The following is a 22,688-nucleotide window of genomic DNA, read 5'->3' as shown; positions in this document are numbered from 1 at the left end:
GGAGAGCCAGGAGAGATGGGAGGCCTTGAGAGGGGAGGGGATGGAGCTGGTGAATGGGGATTTGGGGCCGGAATTGTTGTGCCCTGTGTGGTGTAAACTCTCAATTCTGTTTTCCCTATGACACTTTCAGCCCACTTTGTTCAGTAACACTTGAAATTTTTTTTCTATTTTTGAGTGTATATGTGTGTAAGGTAATGCTGACACCTGAAGGGACCAGGTGGCTGCCCAAGAGACAAATTTCCAGCTATATTTTATACACAGACACAAACATAGGTGCATGTGTGTGTGTAACAATTATCAGCTTTAGAAAGGACACATATGTAACTGCTGGAGACCCATTGTGTCTCATGCACAGGTCTCAAGGCTGAAGGACATCACTCCTCCAGCCAAAACTTTCAAGAACTTTTCAAGCATGCAGACTTGAAACGTCATAGACTGTAGACACTCAGGCTGAGGGAAGGGAAGGAGGGAAAGGACAGATTAGGGACTGAGAATTAGAAAAGTCTCTAGGAATGCATGTTGGCCTCTGCTGGTCAAATCAGAATCATTCTTTTAAGAAGGGAGAAGGGATGATACCTTCTCTAGGAAGAACAGGGACAGTTCACCTTCCAAAGACCAAAGGTGTGTGTGTGTGTGGTGGTGGTGGCGGGCGGGGGGGGGTAGGGGGTGGAACCCAGTTGCCTCGGACTGCTGTCTTGGACTGCAGAGGCCTGTGGTTTCCTGCCTGCTGCCAAGGAGTGTGTACAGCAGACCCAGGACTCTCTCTCCAAATGCAGCCACAGGCCCCTTGCTCGCTCAGGGCCTCTTCTGCGCCTAAGCCTCTAACCAAACATCTCTACTTGTAAAGGATGTACTTGGAAGTGGGGAGCAGCAGGTGCCCTGGATGTGTCCTCAAGCCAAGCATGGGGAAAAACTCATCCAAACCCCATGGCCCCAGATGGAAGGCCCACCTCTGACCCTAGGGCTTCATATATATAAAGGAAAGTATGCACGTTTCTATTTCTGAATGTGAAGTTTCACTGCTAGAGTCTCCCAAGTTCTCTTTCGTTTAATTCTATACAACTGCAAGCAGGAGAATTGCATCCATCAACCATGGATCTAAGCCCCCTCTCAATATAGAGGTGGAGTGGACATCACCATCCCAGAGTCCAGAGGATGGAGGAATAAAATGTGGATTAAAGTGGACTTACTGGTATTCTACTATAAAACTATTGTGACTAGTAATGGAAGAAACCATAGCATTGATGTGGAGAAAGTAGCCATGGTAGTTGCAGGGAGAGGGAAGAAGAGATGTGATGTAGGGGCATTTTCGGGTCTTGGAGTTGTCCTAAATGATACTGCAGGGACAGATGCTGGACATTATATATCCTGCCATAACCTACTGAATGTACTGGGGAGAGTGTAAACTTTTATCCATGTGGTGCAGCAGTGCTCCAAAATGTAGTCACCAAATGCAATGAACATGCCACAATGATGAAAGAGGTTGTTGATGTGGGAGGAGTGTGTGTGGGGGGGGTGCTGTGGAGTATATGGGAACTTCTTATATTTTTTTGGTGTGATGCTTTTTTCGATCTAAGTATTTTTTAAAAAATACATTTAAAAATATTGTAAAAAATAAAACTTACTACAAATCCTGAATAAAAAGCAAAGATGCTACCTTATGTCAAACATATTTAAGCACTATATGCTTCTATTATAAAGAAGGTGGGGGCAGACAAGGGAAAGGGAAGGCAGAAAAAAGGGAGAGAAACCCAAGTTAAATTTCTTCTAGATTTTACGAAGTGAGCTAGGAAAATCTTCTGAGAAGTCTGCAGAGGTAATATTGCTAGGTGTGATGCAGATGGTATTTTTGAAATATTTTCTGATGTATCTTCTATTGTTAAACCAAGTTTCTTTCCCTAAACTTAGTCCACTATTATTACTCTGGGGTAAGGTTTGGGTGAATGCTGCTTCCAGAAGGAAACAGGTGTAAGGAAAGCACCCGTCATACAGGAAGAAGGGACAGCCTACCTCTTCTGACCCAGGGTAAAAAGGAAAGGGGAAGAGGACGTAAGTAAAGATATCAGGGCCAGTGTCACAGTTTTCTCCCATTCTTTCAGGGTCAATTCTGGGCGGTAGGGGAAACAAGACACTGGTACACTGGTGCCTGGGTCAAAAGCTGTAAGCTGTCCTGGTGCAATTCTTCCTGTGTGACAGAGACTTCCCTCATACCCTGTTTCCTTCTAGAAGCAACATTCACCTGGACTCTTGGCCAGAGTATGAGACTTTGCAGCTTGAAGCAATGGTAGGGATGAGCCTTCAGCTATAGGTTTCTTCAAAAATCAAACCAGAGGTCAGGGCCAGCCCAGCCTCTCCAAGGAAATGCCAACAAGGACCTAGAAGACATCTCAGCTCCAGGGCCCTTCTCCTCAGTCACCCCATGGGCTGTGTGGGAGAAGGGGTAAAGAAATCTAAAAACACTGTTTAAACCAGAACACACTGAGATGCCTTTAGTGGTCAATCTGCATTTTCAACCATCCTGCCACTACTACATGAAGGACTGGAGATGAGGGTGAGGAAGATTAGATCAGCTCTAGTAAATGAAGACCTGCATTTTCTTTGCACATCTCAGTGCAGAATGCTGAAATTTGCAACATGAGTGCCTGTATGAAACAAGGTCTCTTCCTCCCGCCACTCTTCCCACACCCATTTATTTCAGATTCAGGATGAAGTTCACTCCCCTCAGATTAAACACATCCAACACATGTGGCCCAAGTACCAGCTGTGCACACAGTGCCCACTGGAGAAACAAAAGAGAACAAGACATGGCACTACCTCTACAGAGCTCTACTCGTCAATAAGGGAAGCAGACTTTTGGAAGCAATATTCATCTGGAGCCTTATCCAGGATTCTAATACCAGAGCACATAACTTTGCAATGAGAAGCCAGTGGCAGGACTAAGCCTTCAACCTTAGGTATCGCTGTAGACCAGATGAAAACAGGTTGTTCTTCAGCAAACAGATTGGGCCAGGGCCAGCCCAGCTCAGCCACCCCCAGGCAGAACCAGCAGAGAGGTCTTGCAGTCCTAGGACTTTAAGATCAGGAAAATTATATTGATAATTTACACATTTATCGTACTGGAGGGGGGGAATAAAAGTTGCTGGAAGCCACAAAAGCACAAACTATTCTGAATGAGAGACTGGGAATCAGTATTAAGAGCCAATATCTGAGCTGAGTGTCCAAGCAAGGATGGCTAAGATTTCAACATGGAAGGGAAAGACAGTCCAGGCAAAGGGGATCATTTTCACCAGGGCCCAGATTTTGAACTGTAAACTTCTGGCTTCCTACAGTTTATTCTCCTATAGATTGCCCATGTTATAATTTAGGTATCTATACAATTTTCCTATTGCTGCTACAACAAATTAACACAAATTTAGTATCTTAAGGTAACATGTATTTGTTATGTTATGGTTCTGGAGGTCTACAATGAGTGTAATGGGACTGAAAATCAAGGTGTCCAAAAGGGCTGGTTCTTTCTGGAGGCTCCAGGGGAGAATCCATTCCTTGCTCCTCCCAGCTTCTAGAAACTCCTGGCACCCCTTGCTTGTGGCTACATCAATCCAATCTCTGCTTCTATTGCCATGGCCATCCTCTGCCTTTGACCTTTTTGCCTTCCTAAGGACCTAATATAATCATATATTGGGCCCACCTAGATAATTCAGGATCCTATCCCTATCTCAAGGTCCTTAATTCAATCACATATGCAATGTCTCTTCAACCACGTCAGGTAACATGAAGAGGTTTTGATGATGAGGATGTAGACATTTTCTGAAGGCCATTATTCTGCCTGCCATAGTACCTTTTGTTATTTCCCTTCTAATTCCATGTAAATAATTTAAAGTTGTCAGAGTCCTAGCACTGAAGAGAAATTCAGGTGAACTTTAAAACTGTAAACATGCTAATGCCAATATTGATGTCCGTATTAAGCTACCAAGTGCACACTTTACTGAAAACTGACAGAGAAATATTATCAAAATCCTAAATCTTTAACAGTAAATTGCTCTTTTCTCCCTCTCAAAATGACTTTATTTGTACCTCTCAAGTCAGGCCTACAGCACTCTCAGCAGGTACATCAGATTGCCCAAGGAATCTTTAAGTTGCAGGTAAATATAGCATGTCTTGCCAGAGTGCCAATTTTATCAATAGGAAGCCACTTAAAACATTTTACATTAAAGAAATGAATGTGACTGTACTACAGAGAAGAATGTAAAATTTGAATAAATTTAATAAAATATGAGACTTTAAAGAAGCAATGGTCTACTTCAAGCTCTATCTGAGTCCTAAGGTTGTACTTCTCTATCTCAAGGAATATTTTGGTGAAAAATTTTAAAAGCCCTACTATACATTAGGATGATTTGTAGCACATTACAAATAAACGAAAGTTTGTTGCAGAAAAATCAAGAAAATAGTAGCTCCAAATTAAATTTAATTAAAACTGAGTGATGCAAATATATTTTCATTTATTTGAGGATCAGTATTTCAGAATCATTTATTATGTACCAAGCATATAATAACCTGCCTGTATATAGAACTCATTTGTTTGTTTTTTTAAGTTTCTGGTGCAGCATATAGCTGAAAACCAGTACGTAAAAATATTCATGAATTAAACTCTACATTTTATGTTCAGAGAGGCCCTTAGCATTCACCCAGAGTAGGTTTAGTTACTTCACACACAAATTCTATTTAAGATTGGTTATAAATGTGGCTCCCATGCCAAAATCACTGCACAATGAATTAGAGAAGTCTCCTTCCAGAAAACAACTAAGTAAGGCTAAAGTTATGGTTGACAAAATAATATTTTTTAAAAAGTTAAAAACGACTGGTACTTTTGCCCACCTACCATGCACCAGATAGTCCTCATATAATTATAGCAACCCTTGGTATTATAACCTGGTTGGGAAGAGGTGGGCTTCAAACAAGTCTTCAAACTCCAAAGCTTATGATCTTTCTTCTCTATAAAGCTCAGTGAAGTGTGTTTTTATATTATTCCAAGGAGCTTTCCTTGATTCAGCATGTACACCCTTCCTGCCCTCTTCTCCACCTTGATTTTCTATGTAACCAGTTTTCCTCTCCATCCTGTAGAATTAACTCATATAGGATCGGCATGAGGATTGCACATTAATGCTTTTAAAGAACTTAAAACAGTCCTTGGTTCATAGTAAGCACATAATAGGAGACCTTTGGCATTTTTTTCTTTTATGACAACTCCTTCAATTATGAGGCAAAATAATTGTAAAAGTAGATATTTGCTCCTCCATTATTACCCACTTGCCCAAGATAAAATAAAATAACCCAAAATAGAATTTTGAATTTTATTAGAGAATATATCTAAAATACAATATTAAGTTATGATATATTATTTGAATGGAAATATACTCTGTATCACAACTATAATTATAACAATTTTTACAGATAATACTTCATTTACATCTCTGTAATTCAAAAGTTACTGAGTTACAACATAATTCATATTCAAGATCACATTACTGCAAATGTATAAGAATCTTAAAAGTTATTTTTAATATAAATCTTGGAATCATGAACATTTAGGCTATTTGATTTACCATACATAGAATCATGGCTATTTTACTTGATTTACCTTATATAACTCAATTTACTGCATGATACGGATTTTCTCTCAACCATTCTGCTTTCCTATGTTTTAAAAATAGCATTTTAGTGAACAACTGAGAGTTATCATCACCCAACATGCTTTGAACAAAGTCAATGTACTTTATTCTTATTCTTTATAGCATATTCTGTTACAGAAGAGCTACTACCATAAGCAAAGCACCAGTAGCAGCAATTCTGTCAAGCATGACAATTAGTCTAGTGCTTCACATTTATGAGTAACCATATCAGGTGAGAGAAGAAGGGGCTAGAAAACCAGATGCAAAGCAGCTGTGGTCTAAATCACCAAGGTAGATCTGTGCTTAGCTAAAGGGAAACACCTGAAGAGTCAATATTTGAACACTGGCCTTGGCACCTAATTCACTACAAGAAAACAGAAAAAGATTCATTATTTGGACACTGGTTCTGGGACCCTCTTATTTGAAGAAAGCTCTGATTTGCCTTTTCTTCAGAGGCTGAACTGGGCGCCAGTTGTCCACCATTGCTTCTTCAGGTTCATCCTCCCCACTGAAGGAAAGTTTGCGAAATTTCATCAACTAGAGGACAAAATTAAAAATCAAAAGTTTCATGCGAGTAGTCACCTATATGCACGTATCATATCTTGAAATATACTCTCCAAAATACACTGTACCACATGTCAATGGCCAAAATTCAATTTGATCCACAGTATGTACATAATCACATGTAGATTACAGATGTATGCCTTTATATAATGAAGCAAAATCACTGATGCCATTTAGAAGGAAAATTTCAATTTTAAAATCAAACATCAAAAGCCTATGAAAAGCATACTTCTGAGATGAAAATAGTAACAACAATGCTTCTAGAGCCAAATGAAAAATTTTGTTTACTGCTCAAAGGTGGACAAACTTTGGCATCTGCACAATATGATAAACTGGCCCAGTATCTTCACACTCTGGGGGTAGAGTGATGAGCTGGCCTCTCTGCCTAAATATACAGAAACATAGGGATGACTTTGCCCAAACCAGTATTTCAAACCTTGTCCTTGGTTATTTTTTATTCCCTTTTAAATTTGTTTCAGTTTTCTAGACCAGTCTCCCACTTCTTGTAGGTTGTTTTTCCAAAGTGGTACTTCCCTTGCCCTAAGAAAGATTTAGTCTAAATGAAGAAGGATGGATGGATGGCAGTAAATAGAGCTGCCCATGAATCAACAGATTTTAATTCTATCACTGTTGTCCAGTAATATTCCCCCAGACATCCCCATAAAGTCAACTTCGGTGCAGCTCAGTTATAATAATATCCACTCTATTGTTACTACAATGCAAGGGAAATTGCTAACGACATCTGGGGCTGATCTTTAAAACAGAATCCCAGTACTCTGAAACAATTAGGATCTGTTATCAAATGTCATCAGATGAAATTTTTTAACTAAACCAAAATGGCTGATTTCTTCTCCCCACTTTACCAATTAAATTACATCATTATACTGATCAAGTTGACTCATTATTTTGGCATCAAGAGACAAAACTTGAGTATAGAAAATAAAGGTGATAGAATGTAGTAGACCCTTTTTGATGCTTTTCTAACATCCATCCCCCTTTATTTCTCATTAGTAGACATCCATCCTCCCCCTTAAGCCTCAAAGGGGTAAATCTATATAGGTTTTAAGTGATCAGGGTGATCACATTCCCTTGCCAGGCACTAGTTTGTAAGTGGGTAAGGAACACGTTTATAGCCAGTGAGATGTGAAAGATCTGCTAGAGGATTTCTGAGAAGGCTTCCCTGCTCTTAGGAAACCAATGGAAGAGCAGCTCCCTTCCCCATCTGGACGTGGTTATAGCTGGAGGGGATGTTCAACCTGCTCTTGCATTCACCTTGAGGATGAAACTGTAGATGTACAAGGAAAAGCCACAAGAATTACAAAAGGAGGAATCAGAGCACTGACATACTGAGCTGAGCACTACACCAACTCTGAACTCCTTGTTACATGATACAATAAGTAGCTGTATTGGTGTTTTGTCCATAGACACAGTTGATGTTTCTAGTTTAATATCCCTTTCTACCTTAAATGGAAAATTCAGTGCATAGGAACTAATGGATGGAGTATTTGTGTGTAGGGGTGTGCGTGGACATGATAAATCCATTCATGGTAACAGCGCTCAGCATCAAGTTATGGATCTCAAGTTGTTAGCAGTGGAGTAAGAAAAGAATTTTCATTCTAACTCAAACAGTACATTTACAAATAAGAAATAACATTATAATCTTTCTTTATGCTATACTATGTTGTGAAGCATGTTGCACTATTTTATGACTATGAGGCCAATTTTCAAATCATGTGCCAGTCAAGCATACTATTTTTCTTCAGTCCATTTTGAGATACAAAGTAAATTTTCAATTTTAGATGTAAATGTCCCTTAAATAAATATATGAAATGCTGTAGTACTCATAAGTTAATATTTTAAATGAAAAAAAATAAGACCTGATTCTGCCACGAGGTAGCTGAATGCCAGTTTTTCCTGCACCTCAGACTATATCTGTAAAATGTGAAGGTTGGATGGTGTGATCTCTATTGCACATTCCAGCTACATAAGTTCTATGAGTCCATATTCATTATTAAACTATTTTAGTCATATTTGTAAGTTTAAGTCATAATTTTCAAGACTACTGGCTGCTGAACCTCTCATTATATTATCCAGGACCCAAGTGCTTATGGATCCTACTAAGGAAGTAGTACATTTTCTACATTTCTACATTTCAACTGTGAGCTGATGGGAATAGTCTAGGAAAAAATACTTTGTATCCACTTCTGCTGATACTCATCCATGACTTAAAGTTGCATTGATCACTTTTAACATCAGTAAACTATAATGTATGTGAAACGTAAGAATTTCTGGTCTAAACTGCTTAAGCAATCGGAATGAGTTTTAACTGATACTGTACCTCCAAGGGATGATCCCACCTTTGTCAGAATTCAGAAACATATTCTGACATAAATTAAACTGCACTGAGCTTGCCTGAGTGAGCAGTGGGTTGAGCATTACACTGATACCTTCATAACCTTAAATATGAAATCTTATTTCTTTGGGTCTCAAGTTCCTCATAGGTCACAAAAAAACATCAGTTAGGTGACAGGCATCTTTACCACTTAATCTACACAATAATGATCTGGTTTTACAGACTAAACAAACTGCCTCATATTCTATGGTTAATAACACATAAGTGTTGAATGCCATTTATTTTCCAGGCAGAATTGAAGGCACTAGATTCCACAGCTAGAAGCAGCAGAATGTGGATTAAAACTCAGGTCTGTCTGACTCCAAAAGCCAAGATACTCTGCTTACACTAAATGTTCTACCTCTATCAGTGGAGTTCCCTTTAGAAACTGACCTGCTCACTGCTCACACTGATGGGTTCTCTTAGCAAAATCCAAGTCACACATTCCTGAAGAGGAGGGGTGGTCAGTGAGCCCGGATAAGTCCAGTAGTCTAATTTCTCAGGAAGGAGACCAGTCGGATCAAAGTCAGTGAATGCAGCGCTCTTACCCTGAAACAAGGCAAATACACAGGTTAAAAATGTCATGTGACCAGAATGGGAGGAATGTAGGAGAGCAGGAAATGTGAACTGGGATATTCCCCTCTGAGAGCCATGAAGCACTGACAAACAAAATGAAAAAGAAATATCCATTGGCAGATATGAGCAAGAGAACTGATCATTATTTTCATATGTCCATTTCCCTTTTTGGTCTCTAAAATCACACCTTACATTTTCCACTAGCTCATAAATTCATCTGCACTAACAGAAATATTATATCCTTTGATAGCTAGATCCAAACTAAGAACTGCATTCAGTCCTAGTCACTACATTTTTGAAGCAATAGATACAAACAGGAGTTACTGGAATAGTGAAAAAGTTGGTGCAAAGACAAAACCATGTCAGTAAGAGAAGAGTTAAAGGGATCAAAAGAAAACTACCTGGAGTGGGGTGAGGGGCTGTTAGAGAATAGGGTCATTGTGAAGAGGGTCAGGTTAATTCTGTATAGTTTAAGAGGGTCAAGCTAGTATTAATAGGTGAGCATTTCAGAATACAGAGGCTACTGCAATATGAAGATGCGCTTTACAGAGCAAGAGTTGCTACTGGTGATGAGTTCCCCATAATTGGAAATGACTGTGTGTTTAAACAAAGGTGGAATGATCTTGGCACAGTTATGCTTTAGATAGGATTTAAACACAGGATGGATGAATTCCAAGAGGCCATAGAATATAAAACTCCATGAAGTGGGGCCTTGGTAGACTTGTTCACCATTGCATCTCCTGGGTTAGCGAAGGGATTGGCATGAGTAGTACTCAAGAAATATTTGCTGTATGAATAAGTGAATAATTTGATCAGATGATCTTTCAGTTTCCTTGAAATCACTGAGATTCTCTGACAAGTATATATGGATGTTCAAACGATGGGAAGCAAAATTAAATAAATACAAGTCTCAGAATTATACAAGCTTTAGGCTCAACTTTTACATAAAGAAAAATTAATTAAACAAAGAAGCAACATTTTACTTTTATTAACTACTCATCCAAATACTTGAAGTGAATGAGACTATATGATTTGATCAAAAAGATTTTCTAAAACCAGTGGGGCATGGAAAATAAGCTTATTAATGAGGTGGTAGAAAGTTCAATTTTACCTTTGCTTTAATGGAATCCAGTACATCAACAACTTTCTGAAGGCCTGGTCTAGCACTGCCAACCTATAGAAAAACACAAGGGAGAAGATATTATAATCTGGTTGGTACTATGTCAGTTTTGATTTGGATATCTCTCATAAAATTACTTCATACAGTGAACCAAAATCTATCACTTTAGTCTTAGTTTGGTTACACTAGCACCATAGGCTCCCCTACACTGAATCTCCAACCTGCCTCTGCTCCCACACATATGGTTCCCTTTAAACTACCTTCTCAAATGTCCCTAGTGACCTCCAATTGCCAAGTGCAAAGAATAGTCTTCAAGTGCTTACCTTAATCTTCTTGCAGGATTTTATACTATTATCTACACTCCTTAAAAAAAAATTCTCTCCTTCTTTGGCTTCCCTTTCACCCTCCAACCTCCTGAATTTCCCTTTAGTTTTCTATTCTCTCAGGCTTTTTGGAGCTTCTTAGGATTGCATCTTCAGCAGCTTTGCCATCTTCCTCTCCATGCTTCTACCTGTGGCTTCTACCTCCACATATGAAATCAAGGCCCAGGAATCTTCAGCCTTGACTTTCCTCCACTATACTATTACCTGGAGGGCTGCCCAACCTGGATGCCCCACCCTTACCTGAAAATCTCCAACACCAGAGTCACTGTCCTTTACTCCTCCAAAACTGGATCTTAATTTAGTATTGTCTATCATGAAATAGTACTATCTAGGATTAAGTCTGAATTTTAAAAACCTGGTGGTCATCCACAGTGTACCTCTTCATAACCTTCACATTCACATCCAAACAGTACCTAACAAATATCTCTCAAACTGTCTTTTTGTCCTCTACCTTCACTGCTACTAGCAATATGGAGGGGAAATAAACCTGAAGACTTCAGAGCCAAAGGCATTTCCTAAGCTTTTTTGTAGAACGTCTTGTTTGTTATGAGTGTTCTGTCTGGTCAATCTTTCTCAAAAACAGGAAGAAAAGAATTGGGTCATCAACTAACCTTCAAAAAAATACCCAAAACAGCCAATCCATCAGGATGTTCCACTGCTTTTTTAAATTCCCCATATTTGGTGTTCCAGTGAACAAAATGGAGCTAAAGCCATAGGAGAAAAACAAAAACAAACAAGTGATTCACATAATAAAAGCCTACAATTTTATGCAATGAATTTTTCTTCATAGCTAACTTGGTAAAGAAAGTGAAATGGAGATAATTTTAAATATAAATTTGCATTTCATTTTAATTCTAATTATTCACTACTTGACATAACAGCAAGTGATTTACTTCATCAAAACTCTAAAAAATTGATATTTTTGAGGGAAGGCAAAATTTTTTATTTCTAGATTTATATTAAACAGAATCTTCCCATCTGAATTCATTTGGTTTTTGCAAATGGTGCATTGTAGAAAAAGTTGCAGCCTTTGATGTAATAAGACAAAGATTATAAGTAGCCATTGTGAAGATCCTTTGTAAAAGAAGTAATTTACTTGCCTTGAGTTAAATTTACAAAATTAAGCTTGCTTTGAAAATAGGATAAATATCAATTTACAAACATTTTCCATAGAAAGCAGAAAAATCATATCTTACCTCAGCAGCATATTTCTGTTTATCCACAGAATGCTCAGAACCCTCATGGTCAGATGAGCCCCAGTGAAAATGAAACTGAATCAATCTATAAGTGCCAGTGAGTGGTCCTCCTTTCAGCACTAAAATTTTTAAAAAATATTTTTTACGAATACCTTTTATTTTTATGTATGTATTTTATACACAAATATATTATCTTACATATACCTATGCATACACACACATTCATATATATACATGCACACACACTACCAAAAATTACAATCTTTAACCTCTTTTATCGTACAAAATTTATGCCTTTAGCAACTTTTTCACATTGTGAGAATCAAATCCAGGCTCAACTTCAGTCTATAGTGATGGACAAAATCATTTCAACTGGTTTTTTCCTCACTTGTATTGGTTGAAGGGTGGAATCTTTTCCCGTCTTTCTTTTCTGGACACAGTGATACTTCCCTTCTGGGTTTGTATTAGTGGGACTACTAATTCCTCTGTGAACCATTTAGGAAGTGTCCATGCTGCTATTTGCCAATTCATTGGTCTGCTGTACACAACGTGGAAATCTGGGAACCTGTCTCTTCTTCTACCACAGCTCAACGGCTGCTCTACAGCCTGCCTTGCTAATCTTTGATAACTCATACCAGAATTTGTGAATAAGCATTTTGTTGACCATAACAGCATAAAATCCAACTGTCCTTAACAGTGTGGCAGTTTGATATTGTTTATGAATTTCAAAAAGGAGATATTGATTATGTGTGTAAACTGGCCTGTTCCTCTGGACATGATACCCCTTTGACTGTATTAAATCCAGAGGTTTCACTTTTACTTTATTAAGTCAAGACTAGGGCTTTGATCTGGACACATCATTAAGGCGTGCAGAGCTGAATCCCTGGCCCTCCCCCAGTGGGGATAAGTCAGACTGTCACATGCAAGTAGACACACAGAGAAGATACACAGGGTCCTGTGGCCTGGGAAGAGAGATGAGACTGAGAGTTTACGGCTAAGATTGTGAAGAGAACAGAACAGCTGAGCCTGGGAAGAGAAATGAGCCCTACGCCAGCCTACAGTTGAGATCGGAAGAAGCTGGACCCACGGAGGCTTAAGAGGAAGAAGAAGTTTGAACCCTCACAGATGTCGCCTGCCATCTTGCTTCAACACGTGGTAAAAGAGTTTGGTAAGGAAGTAACCTTGAGTTGGACTTTCAGGGCCTTGTGACTGTAAGCTTTTGCCCCAAATAAATACCCTTTATAAAAGCCAACAGATCTCTGATACTCTGCCTCAGGACCCCTTTGGCTGACTAATACACACAGCCTTCCCAAATTCTTTAGAATATGGACTATCCCTACTATTAACTAACTTTGTCATCTTAAAATTTTTGGCTTGGTGGACACATTCATTATTACTTCACTAAGAATTTATTGATATCTACTATATGTAGTGCATTGTGCTCTATTATTGCTACTGAAAACTCTAATCTTCACATTCTTAAATTACAGTTTATCTGTAGATAATTAATGAGTTGTATCTTGAAGAAAGATGTAAAATAATGAGAAATCACTGTTCAAAAAACGTTTTGCTTAACTTATATGCATTAATGTGCTCAACCAATAGATTTCATTTTTAAAGTAGTTTAATTCTATTACTTCAGTTTTTTTCTCTTTGTCTAGAACTGGGATTAAAACATCTGTTGCTATGATTGTATTTAATTAACTTTGGTTTATAATTCCATAAAATGAAAGTAAACCAGGCTTACTTTGGCTCTGCAAAACAAAGGACTGAGGTCTGTACAACAGTTCGTTAACTTCACCTAAATATACATAAATGGTGGCAACACCCATTCACCTATACAAAGTAAAAGATAAAGCTGTCAGATATTTAGTAGGTGTGGCCTTGATGTACAACCTCTGGCTGCCAGCTTCTCCTTATAACAAGCCAGGGGAAAAAAAAGATAAAGGAAAAAAAGAAGGAACAAGTTATGAATGGATGCTACAATACAGATCTTTTTAAAAACGTGTTTGGATGTATTCTGATAAAATCACTTCCTCTGAAACATAAATCTACTTAGTATAAAAGCTTATTTTTTCAGATCATTCTATAAAGAAATATTAGCCTTAACCCCCAACAATAGATGCTTTCAAAAATTAAAGAGTTCCCATTTGTTTCATAATAATATACTCTAAAAATGAAGTACATGGTTTTGATATAAAATCACTCTGAAAAAAAATCCTTTATAACAACTTTTTAAAACTTTCAACCAACTGGCTGAACATAACAAGCAAATACCATCTGTAACATCCTTAATTCTACCAAATTAATTAAAGATAACTGATCTTTCTAGATCTGTCTTCTTTCCCCTGAGAAGGGAAATCTTAAATTCTAAAGAGACAGAATAAAGCGTATGGTTATTTCTTATTCTTATTCTCTCCTTTGCTAATCTTAAAATTCAATCTTAATTAACTTGTTTCAGAGAACATTTCAGATTAGGCAAGCATGTGTACACGCTTTTATTAAACAAAGCTTGCTAATACTAAAATGCTCTGTGCTAATCTATTAACACTGGATACCTGTTTCAGCTCCTGTTAAAATCTATGAAGATTAGACAACCATAGTAATTAGAAAGGTTATTCAATTTGTAAAGTTTAATTGCTAGAGAAAGCATTTCTGGTTTGCTTCAAATAGTTGGTTATTTCTCAGCAAGTCTTAGTATGAAGTTTAGCAGGGGAAACCCCTTAAAAGCATTATTTTAATAATAAATTGCCATAAATTCTAAGAAAGGAAGCCTGTAAGTTTTAATTTGAGAAACACAAATGATAACATTTTTTGTAAAAAGACAGGAAGCTTACAAAATATTCTGAACCTATTTATTATTTTGATTTCAATTCCATTTTCTAAACTCTCCCAGAGTAAAATGAAACCTATTTTTTAATGCATAAATATTTGGTAAGAAATAGAGACCCTGACTGTAAGTTTTTCCTATAAAATTCAGCCATGTTTTGGGGACTATAAAGAATCAATGCTTTATTGCACCACAAAAACATGTTCTACTAAGGCTGGAGAGACATATGAAATTTTCTACTCTGTCTTTTTTGAGATTCCTAAAATTTAATATAAATTTAAATCTCAACCATTGCTCCAGCTGATTTTAATTTTCATGATCTGTCATCAGGTATACTTGCTATTTATGTAAAGCACAAAATAAGTACCAAATATAATATGATAGAATAATTTGTCTTCATAAATATATCCTTTGGGAAACCTAAGTAAATTATGTTATTAGTAGAAATTAAGAGGTTCACTCCAGTAATTGAAATAAATCAGAATACCTATACAAATTGAAAATTGAAAATAAAACTTTTTAAACTTTTTTTACTAATCACTTACAACGACTAATTGAAATAAGATGCACCCAAACATCAAACTAAAGACCTTAGTGAATGTCAATTATCTCTCGTAAACCCCCAAATACAAATAGCCTATTCCTGATAATTCTGAATTTAAAAATAAAGTTAAGCGATTTCTTATTAATGAAACAAATGAATAATTCAATACTAAAAACACAGTATTTCCAGAAGCTGAATAATTTCCTTTATGAATAATTTGAATATAGATGATACATTACTATTTGCTTTTTGGCAGTAGCAATAATCCTAAGACTACATATGAAAGTTAAGAAAATGAATACCAATATAAAGAAATCAGAGAAAAAAGACGCCCATATTCTTTCTTTTAAAGTAGTGAGTTGTTTAGCTGTCACACTAGAATAAACCCAATCAAAATTAAGAGAAAAGTTAGCTGTTTCAGTTAGATGGCAATTATACAGGAATTTAAAAAAACTCTTTTGCCATGAACATAACTAACTACTTATTTAGAATGAGATACTTTGGGCTATGCTGATACAATTTTCGGAGTGTTTAACAAGCCCTGTCATTTGTTGTTATGTTTCCTTTTACGTTATCATTGCTTGTGGAAGGAAAATTCTAAAGCTTCAAAAACAAGTCCCTGAAAATTAAGCAGGATCCAGAATTAAGATCCATGGTATCATATATCAGACAGTAGCCTGCTTGAAATGCACACAGGTAGACTCATATAATTCCCTTACTACTTTTTTCTTGAAATAACATAAACTGATTTAAAAAATACTCGCATTTCATGCAGTGGATGTAGCTTAGTAGTTGACTGCCTGCCTCCCATGTACAAGGTCCTGGGTTCAGTCCCTGGTACCTCCTAAAAAACAAACAAATAAACAAACAAAAAACCCTTCCATTTGTAAAACAAAAAGTATATAATAAATGAGATGGGTTGAGAGTTGTATATCTGTTAACCCAATAATTTCAGCATTGGTTTTCAATTCTCTTTACCCCTAACTTTGCAATAAAGCAAGAAAGTTTTTAAATCATTAATAAAAGTTAATAAGTTAGCAGGAGTTAATAATTTGACTGCTATTCTTTTCTCCCAGATAAAACTAGCAATAAAAGATCTCAAGCAGGGAGAGGTGTTTTGTTTTTTTTTAATTATTAAAAAAAAACTAACAGGATTAGCAATTTTTCATTAATTTAATGTGGCTTATTTTTAAATGAATTTACAAGATTAATGAGAGCTTTAACCAAAGTTTCTAGTTAAAACTTATTACTGCCATATTTTAAAAAGAATTCTCTGAAGCTTTAACACAGCAGTAAATTCAACCAGCTCTCTCTTTCTGGTACCCAAGTACATAGTTTTTGATATTAAATGACCTTTAGGATATATTGGAAAATCTGAATCTATGAAAAGTTCTAAAAGGCTGAAATTTCACTGAGAGGGAAGGGGGAAAGTTCATGAAATTAAGAATTTAAATGCAGGAAATAAGAGTGTAAAAGATCCTTAAAAATGTTGACATTATAAAAATAACTCCTAAAAAAGAGATATTATTCAACTGTTGATTTAAAATAAATTAAAGAGTAGCCAAACGAATAAATTATTCCTAGACTTAAGCATCCAGAAAAGTATATCCATTTTTAAAAATATAGTATGTACAAACTAAATATTAACTATCATTATCATTTAAAGATCATTATTCAAATTCTGTTTTACAATGAATGCCATTTAACCTTACTCCTACAAACTAGGAATGACAGAGCTAGCAACTTAAAATCTTTAGCCTTCCATTTTTTCATGTTTAGGTGGTTTAGGTGGGTTTGATTAGAGTAGCTCTACTATTTGTTCTAGCTTTGGGTGTCTAGAATTCTTTTTTTTTTTTTTGAAGTCTAAAGGGTGTTTTTCCATTTGATATGATTAAAAATATTTTTAAATTTATTCTGTAGATGTGTTTTTTCCCTTAATGTCAACATTTTAATATATTCTGCAGTCTAAAAAAACCACTTCCTTTTCCAAACAGAATAACTGAAAATGTGGAAGAGCTATAGGCAAAATTACAAAGGATTTTTTTAATACCTAAAGGAGAGCAAGTCTTTCTAACATTCCATCCTCACCCCAGTTTTTACCAAAACTACTTGCCTTCTAGAGCACATGCTCTCTTAGGTCCCCTGGTATTTCCCAGCTCCCTTTGCCTGGAGTCTCTTCCAAGACACCAAAATCCTTGAAGCGTCAGAGTAAGCCTTTTTTACCTTGGAAAGTCCTTCCTGATTTGGTAGTTCCTAGGCTTCCTTCATGTCTCCATAGTTCCTTGAAAATGCCTCCATCTTTTGCACTTATCAAAGTGACTACTGTTGTTTATTATTTCCACATCTTTCTACTTTAGGTCCTCCCAGCACAGAATCTGGGGAAACAGGAGAGAGACCAAATCTCCATCCTGCCCTGCCTTGCTTACCTTGCATTTAATTGGTGTTAGTAACATTTGTTTTATTTTATATAAGAACTAGGCAGATAATCCATGTTTCTCTAAAGACACAGGCTTAAACCCCAGTCTAAACCACTTGGTTTTAATCTGTTTCACAATCTATACATAACTATTTTTTAATGTAGTAACTCTGGAGTTACTCACCAGAGAAACAGAAAAATGCAGCTTGCTCTAACCACTCACTGCTCATGTAGAGATCCATCAAAGTTTAACATATTCATGGTAAAAACATACTAATAATTATATAATAACTCCATATATAAAAGTCAGTATATACTTAATATGATAAATGGATGATTTGGAATATATAAATATAAGATTTCTTAAAACCATTGAATGGTGGGAGCTAATTTTAGAGCTAATAAAATTAAGTTTCTTCAGAAATCTTATCAGAGGTGGAACAGCTAACACAATCTAATAAAGGCAGTCAAAAGGTGGGCAGACATGCCAGGAGCAATGGGCATTAACTGGGGCATTGCTAGTCACCAAGCACTGGGGTTAGGTACTTTATATATCCTATCCCATTTGATCCTTCCTCTGTGGTAGGTACAACTGTTGCCCCAATTATTTCAGAAAACTAAAACTTAGAGAAGTTAAGTTACTCTCATTCCCAGGGTCCCAGGGTCACCAGGCTAGTTAGTGGCAATATAGTGAATTTCCTCACCTGAAACAAACATACATTCATCCTGGCTCTTAAACAGTTAAAGATTACAGCTGCAGACTAAAGTAGCTCACTTCTTTCCATTTTTAAATAATTAAACCTAAAATTTTATAGCATTCTCTTTATATGCACAATATGCCTGAGACTTTTGGCCTTGCTATATTATAATTTAAATATATAGTATAATTTACATGGAAGAAATAAATTGTTTTCCTTATACTTAATTCAAAAATCATCTGACCACTGTTTCTTTCAGGTGAGAAGCATGCTAAGGAAGGCAATGCAGCGGAATCATAAAAGGAGTGTTTTCAACATATATTCTCTACCTGAGTCAAATGAATTATACTATGTTAGAATGTGTATGTGTATGTGTGTATGCACACAGGACACAGGTACATTGAAAATATTTCTCAGATGATTTCCATATATTCCATCAAACTGTCTTCCAGAAACATGGTTTCAGAAAGCCAAATATCAAAAACTTTTAAAATGGGGAGAGGGAAAAATACAAATTTCAAAACTGGACAGAATACATCATATAGCTACTGAACAACAGCAGTCCACTTGACTATATTGGTTACAATTACTTATTGTTTAATACAGTAATAGGTCTGTAGGTCATTATTCCAAAACTTGGACAATATTGAGTGTTTTCTCTCTCTTCTCATTTCCCTCCACCTGCCACCATCACCACTACCATCCCAGGCACTCCACCAACAAAATGTGTTTGCAGCACCATCCATTCAATGACCTTCAGAGGAAAGCATTCAGGGAAATTAGGGCACTGGCAATTAAATCAACCAGTGAGCAAAGGCGGCTGTGATTATGCCTGAACGGGATTGTTCCACTTCTAAATAAGAAAAAGATGCATTCAGTGGATATCCTATAAACAGTTCTATTACAAATAAACTGTGGCAATTGGTTTGTCAGGTCAGGTATGTGCAACCAACACTAAAACATTTTCATTTTCAGAATGAATTTCTGGGTAGTTACCAATATATACTCCCACCTTTATCACACTAGCCCAATAGTGAGAAATATCCATAAATACAATGGTTCTGAAAATTTCGATATTTTAAATTATTAGGTTTTCACCACTCTACTTGTTGCCACCTTGAAGACAACACTAAGACATCTCTTTTATTGGATAGGCATCAACACTGGGAAACAAATATTTTAGAAAGAATCCTAAAATTCAACATGTGCAAATCTCATCATTGCTGATCTTTACTGCCCAAGCACTTTGCCTTTTGTGACATTACACAGGCATGTCACAGTTATTCTATGCCCTACATAAAAGCAAGGCAGGGGAGAAACAGTTCTACTGGGGAGAAAGAGTTCCAGGCCCACTTCAAAGTAATTAGCCTACTTCTCTGCATCTGGGACCTGATGAAGATTACCAGAGTGGCATCTTGTAGTACTGAGACAAACTGGAGTATTAACCGGCTTTCTTCCACCACCTCAGACTCTGCCCTTTAAGTTGGGAAAACATCTACTGCCTACAAGTCACAAGTTATTTTTTAAACACTGACCTGCTTTGTCCTGGGAGTCATCAAACTCCACGCTGAAACTGTGACCACTGTTGAGGATTTTCTGAGAACTTGCTTCCTCATAGTGAATGCTCAGAGGCTGCAGGGCAGGGTCGTGCTTGACTGCCGCCGTATCAATGTCGACAGGGGACTGGCGCTCTCCATCGGCAAGGGGGAAGGTCTTGTGCCAGTGCTCGGGTCCTGGGGGTGAAAGGACACATGTGATTGCCCCCAGACTCTAGGAAAAGGGCAATGATCCTGGGCCCGGTGTGCCTGCGCTCCAATTTTGGGGGCACCAGTTAACCTCTGAGTAACCTTTAGGAAGACCCTCCCGACACCTCAGTTTCTTTATTTGTAAAATGGGGTAATAAGAACATCTACCTCAAAGAGGTTTTGTGAGAACTAGAATCGACACATGTAAAGCTCTTTGAACAAAAAACGTGCATCGTATTATATTATCTGTTTTTAATTGTCGTTTTACTGAAATTCAGCAACTGAAAAGTGGACAGGCATAACACCATGACTCAGTGGGATCTGAGATACGCTAGCTCTCCTATAGAGCACTCTGGCATGGCAGGGTTCCTTCCTGGTTTCCTCGCCCAGACGGAATCACTTGCTCGGGCCAGGGCACCCTTCCTTCCCCGCCTCAAAGATGCGCCACACGCTTCTTTCTCTTCTTCTGGCTGACTTCGGAGTACCCTGATCCTTTGGTGGCCTCCTAACATTAGAAGTTAGGAAGAGAAAACTCAGGAAGCAGAGCAATGGATTCAAACCAGCCGGACAAAACGCCCCGGGACAGTTCCTGCGAGGGCCTCACCCACAGGTGGCGGGTGGTGAGGCTGACCGAGTGTGTAAGGGGGGAGGGGGAGTCCCCAGATTCCTCTGGAATTAACAACTAAAAATTTCCATCGCAACCCTTCCCCGCTTCCTCCTGCATCCTAACGGTTAAGAAAGTCCCCGACTCGGGACCCGAGATGTTGTCCTCATCATCCCGCGGCCGGGGCTGCGCGCTTCCTCCCCCGGGCCCTGCGCGCCAACGCCGGACGCAGGATTCCTCGACAGTGGCCACGGGGCTGGGGCGCGGGGGACATCCCCGGCGCCGGGGAACGGCAGGCGCGGCGCGCGCCCGGGCGCACGGGAGCCTCCCCGAGAGCCCCGCGGCCGCAGTAAACAGCAGGTGCGGGCGCTGCGGGGCTGCAGCCCGGGTCGCCGCCGCCGCCGCACGGCCGGGCCGCCCGCACTCACCGTTGTGCTTGCTGTATCCCCAGTGGTTGGGCATGGTCGCGCGGGCGGTCGGGGCAGGACAGGAGTTGGCGTCGGGCTCACGGCGGCTGCTCGGCTGCCTGCACGGAGATGTCCGCGGGTCGCGCCGTCCCGGGCTTTTATAGGCTCCCGCCAACTTCGTGTTCGGGGGCGGCCCGGGGGAGGGATCCCCGGGTGGACCTGAGCGGCGGGGGGAGGAGGTGACGGGCGAGGTGATCTCCCGACTCTTGGGGCGGGCCCGGCAGGCGAGGCGCCGGGGGGCGGGGAAAGCGCCCTCTCGGCGGGCGCTCCGTGGGGCTCCGGGGGTCGTCTCCCGCCTTCCGGATGCCCTCGGCCCGCGGCTCGGCTCGGGTTCCCTGGGCGGGCAGCGAGGCTCCGAGCTCCAGGCGCGCGGCCGCTCAGGGCTCCTGGATCCGACAGCGGCTGCGGAGCGTCTACGCGCGCCCCATCCCCCTCCCGGGCGCGGAGTCTGGCGACGGCGCTGACTGCTCGGGCCCCGGGCCCCAAGAGCCTTTCATCCGCTGACCCCATTGTGATCGCATCCCTGGCGTCTCCGTGCTCCCGTCCCGCCCTTCCGCCCTATCCGCGTCGGGGTCCCCAGTCGCGAAGGCATTCTCTCCCTCTCTGCTGGCGAGCCGGTTTAGGAGCTATGACCTTGGGGCAAATAGGGATTCTGTCCTGGCTGCGCTGCGCGCCAGCGGCCCTGGGTGCTGAGAGCCTTGCGTCCCCTGCTGGACGGCCGTGGAATAAAGCGAAAAAGCGCGACGGTCCCTTCTGCCGGCAGCCCACACTGAACCTGGGTGATTGCGTTTCCTTTCGTTAGTCCAGGTTGTAATTTGACAGGATCACTTAAATTCTCATCTCCTCCTACCTTCCTTCCTCACTTTCAGAACTTGCCTTTGGAGAGAAGGAACTTCCTAGTTGAGCACATATTGATTTAAAACAATCAAAACGTTTAAAAAAATCAAATTCTCCTCAGGAACCGGATAAAACAGAATTTCTTGCAAAGAGATGAGAACGTTCTTCAGCAGCGAACGGAAACTTGGTATTCGGGGGAGTTTATATTTTTAATTGTAATAGGTAGCGAACGGCCTGAGGCAAGGCCATGGACCCTATGCACTTTTGTCCTCCTGGACCCTTTTCCTCCATAATACATAGACATACAATTTTAAAATTATAGTTTATGGCTGCCTTTGGTATAAAGACGAATAGCTTAATAATTTATATTTAATCACTATCTTTAACCAAAAAGTTCTTACTTTTTCTTCTGATTTTAAAAGAAAACATTGGGTCTCTAAAAGTCTTATGGGCTCACCGCACTGAACTTACCCTGTCTAATAGGTAAGTCAGGACTGAAGTGAGGACAGAATTCACTTCCTTCAAGAAACTGAACCACATAAATAAAGGAGAAGGGGAGTTCTCTGTGATTTTTGAATACCTAGTATTAGAGTTAAAACTGGGGAAACAGGATCCGTTTTACACAACTGTATCAGCCATGACTTTAT

The 22,688-nt window shown here is 39.1% G+C and overlaps 1 protein-coding gene across 1 annotated transcript; it reads right to left on the bottom strand.

The window, feature by feature from the left end:
* Positions 1-5,337: 5,337 nt before the first annotated feature.
* CA2 (carbonic anhydrase 2) lies at positions 5,338-21,887 on the bottom strand. Its single transcript, XM_004474759.5, has 7 exons — positions 21,166-21,887; positions 19,924-20,121; positions 11,901-12,019; positions 11,316-11,408; positions 10,313-10,375; positions 9,019-9,174; positions 5,338-6,206 (listed from the first exon to the last, which is right to left on the bottom strand). The coding sequence occupies exons 1-7, from the start codon at positions 21,197-21,199 to the stop codon at positions 6,087-6,089; spliced, it is 783 nt and encodes a 260-aa protein (XP_004474816.1). The 5' UTR covers positions 21,200-21,887; the 3' UTR covers positions 5,338-6,086.
* Between the last annotated feature and the right edge of the window lie 801 nt (positions 21,888-22,688).

Source organism: Dasypus novemcinctus, chromosome 14 (genome assembly GCF_030445035.2).
Source record: "Dasypus novemcinctus isolate mDasNov1 chromosome 14, mDasNov1.1.hap2, whole genome shotgun sequence".
Classification (NCBI taxonomy): Eukaryota; Metazoa; Chordata; class Mammalia; order Cingulata; family Dasypodidae; genus Dasypus; species Dasypus novemcinctus.
The sequence above is the reverse complement of the archived record's forward strand: the minus strand, read 5'-3'. Positions and strand labels throughout refer to the sequence as shown.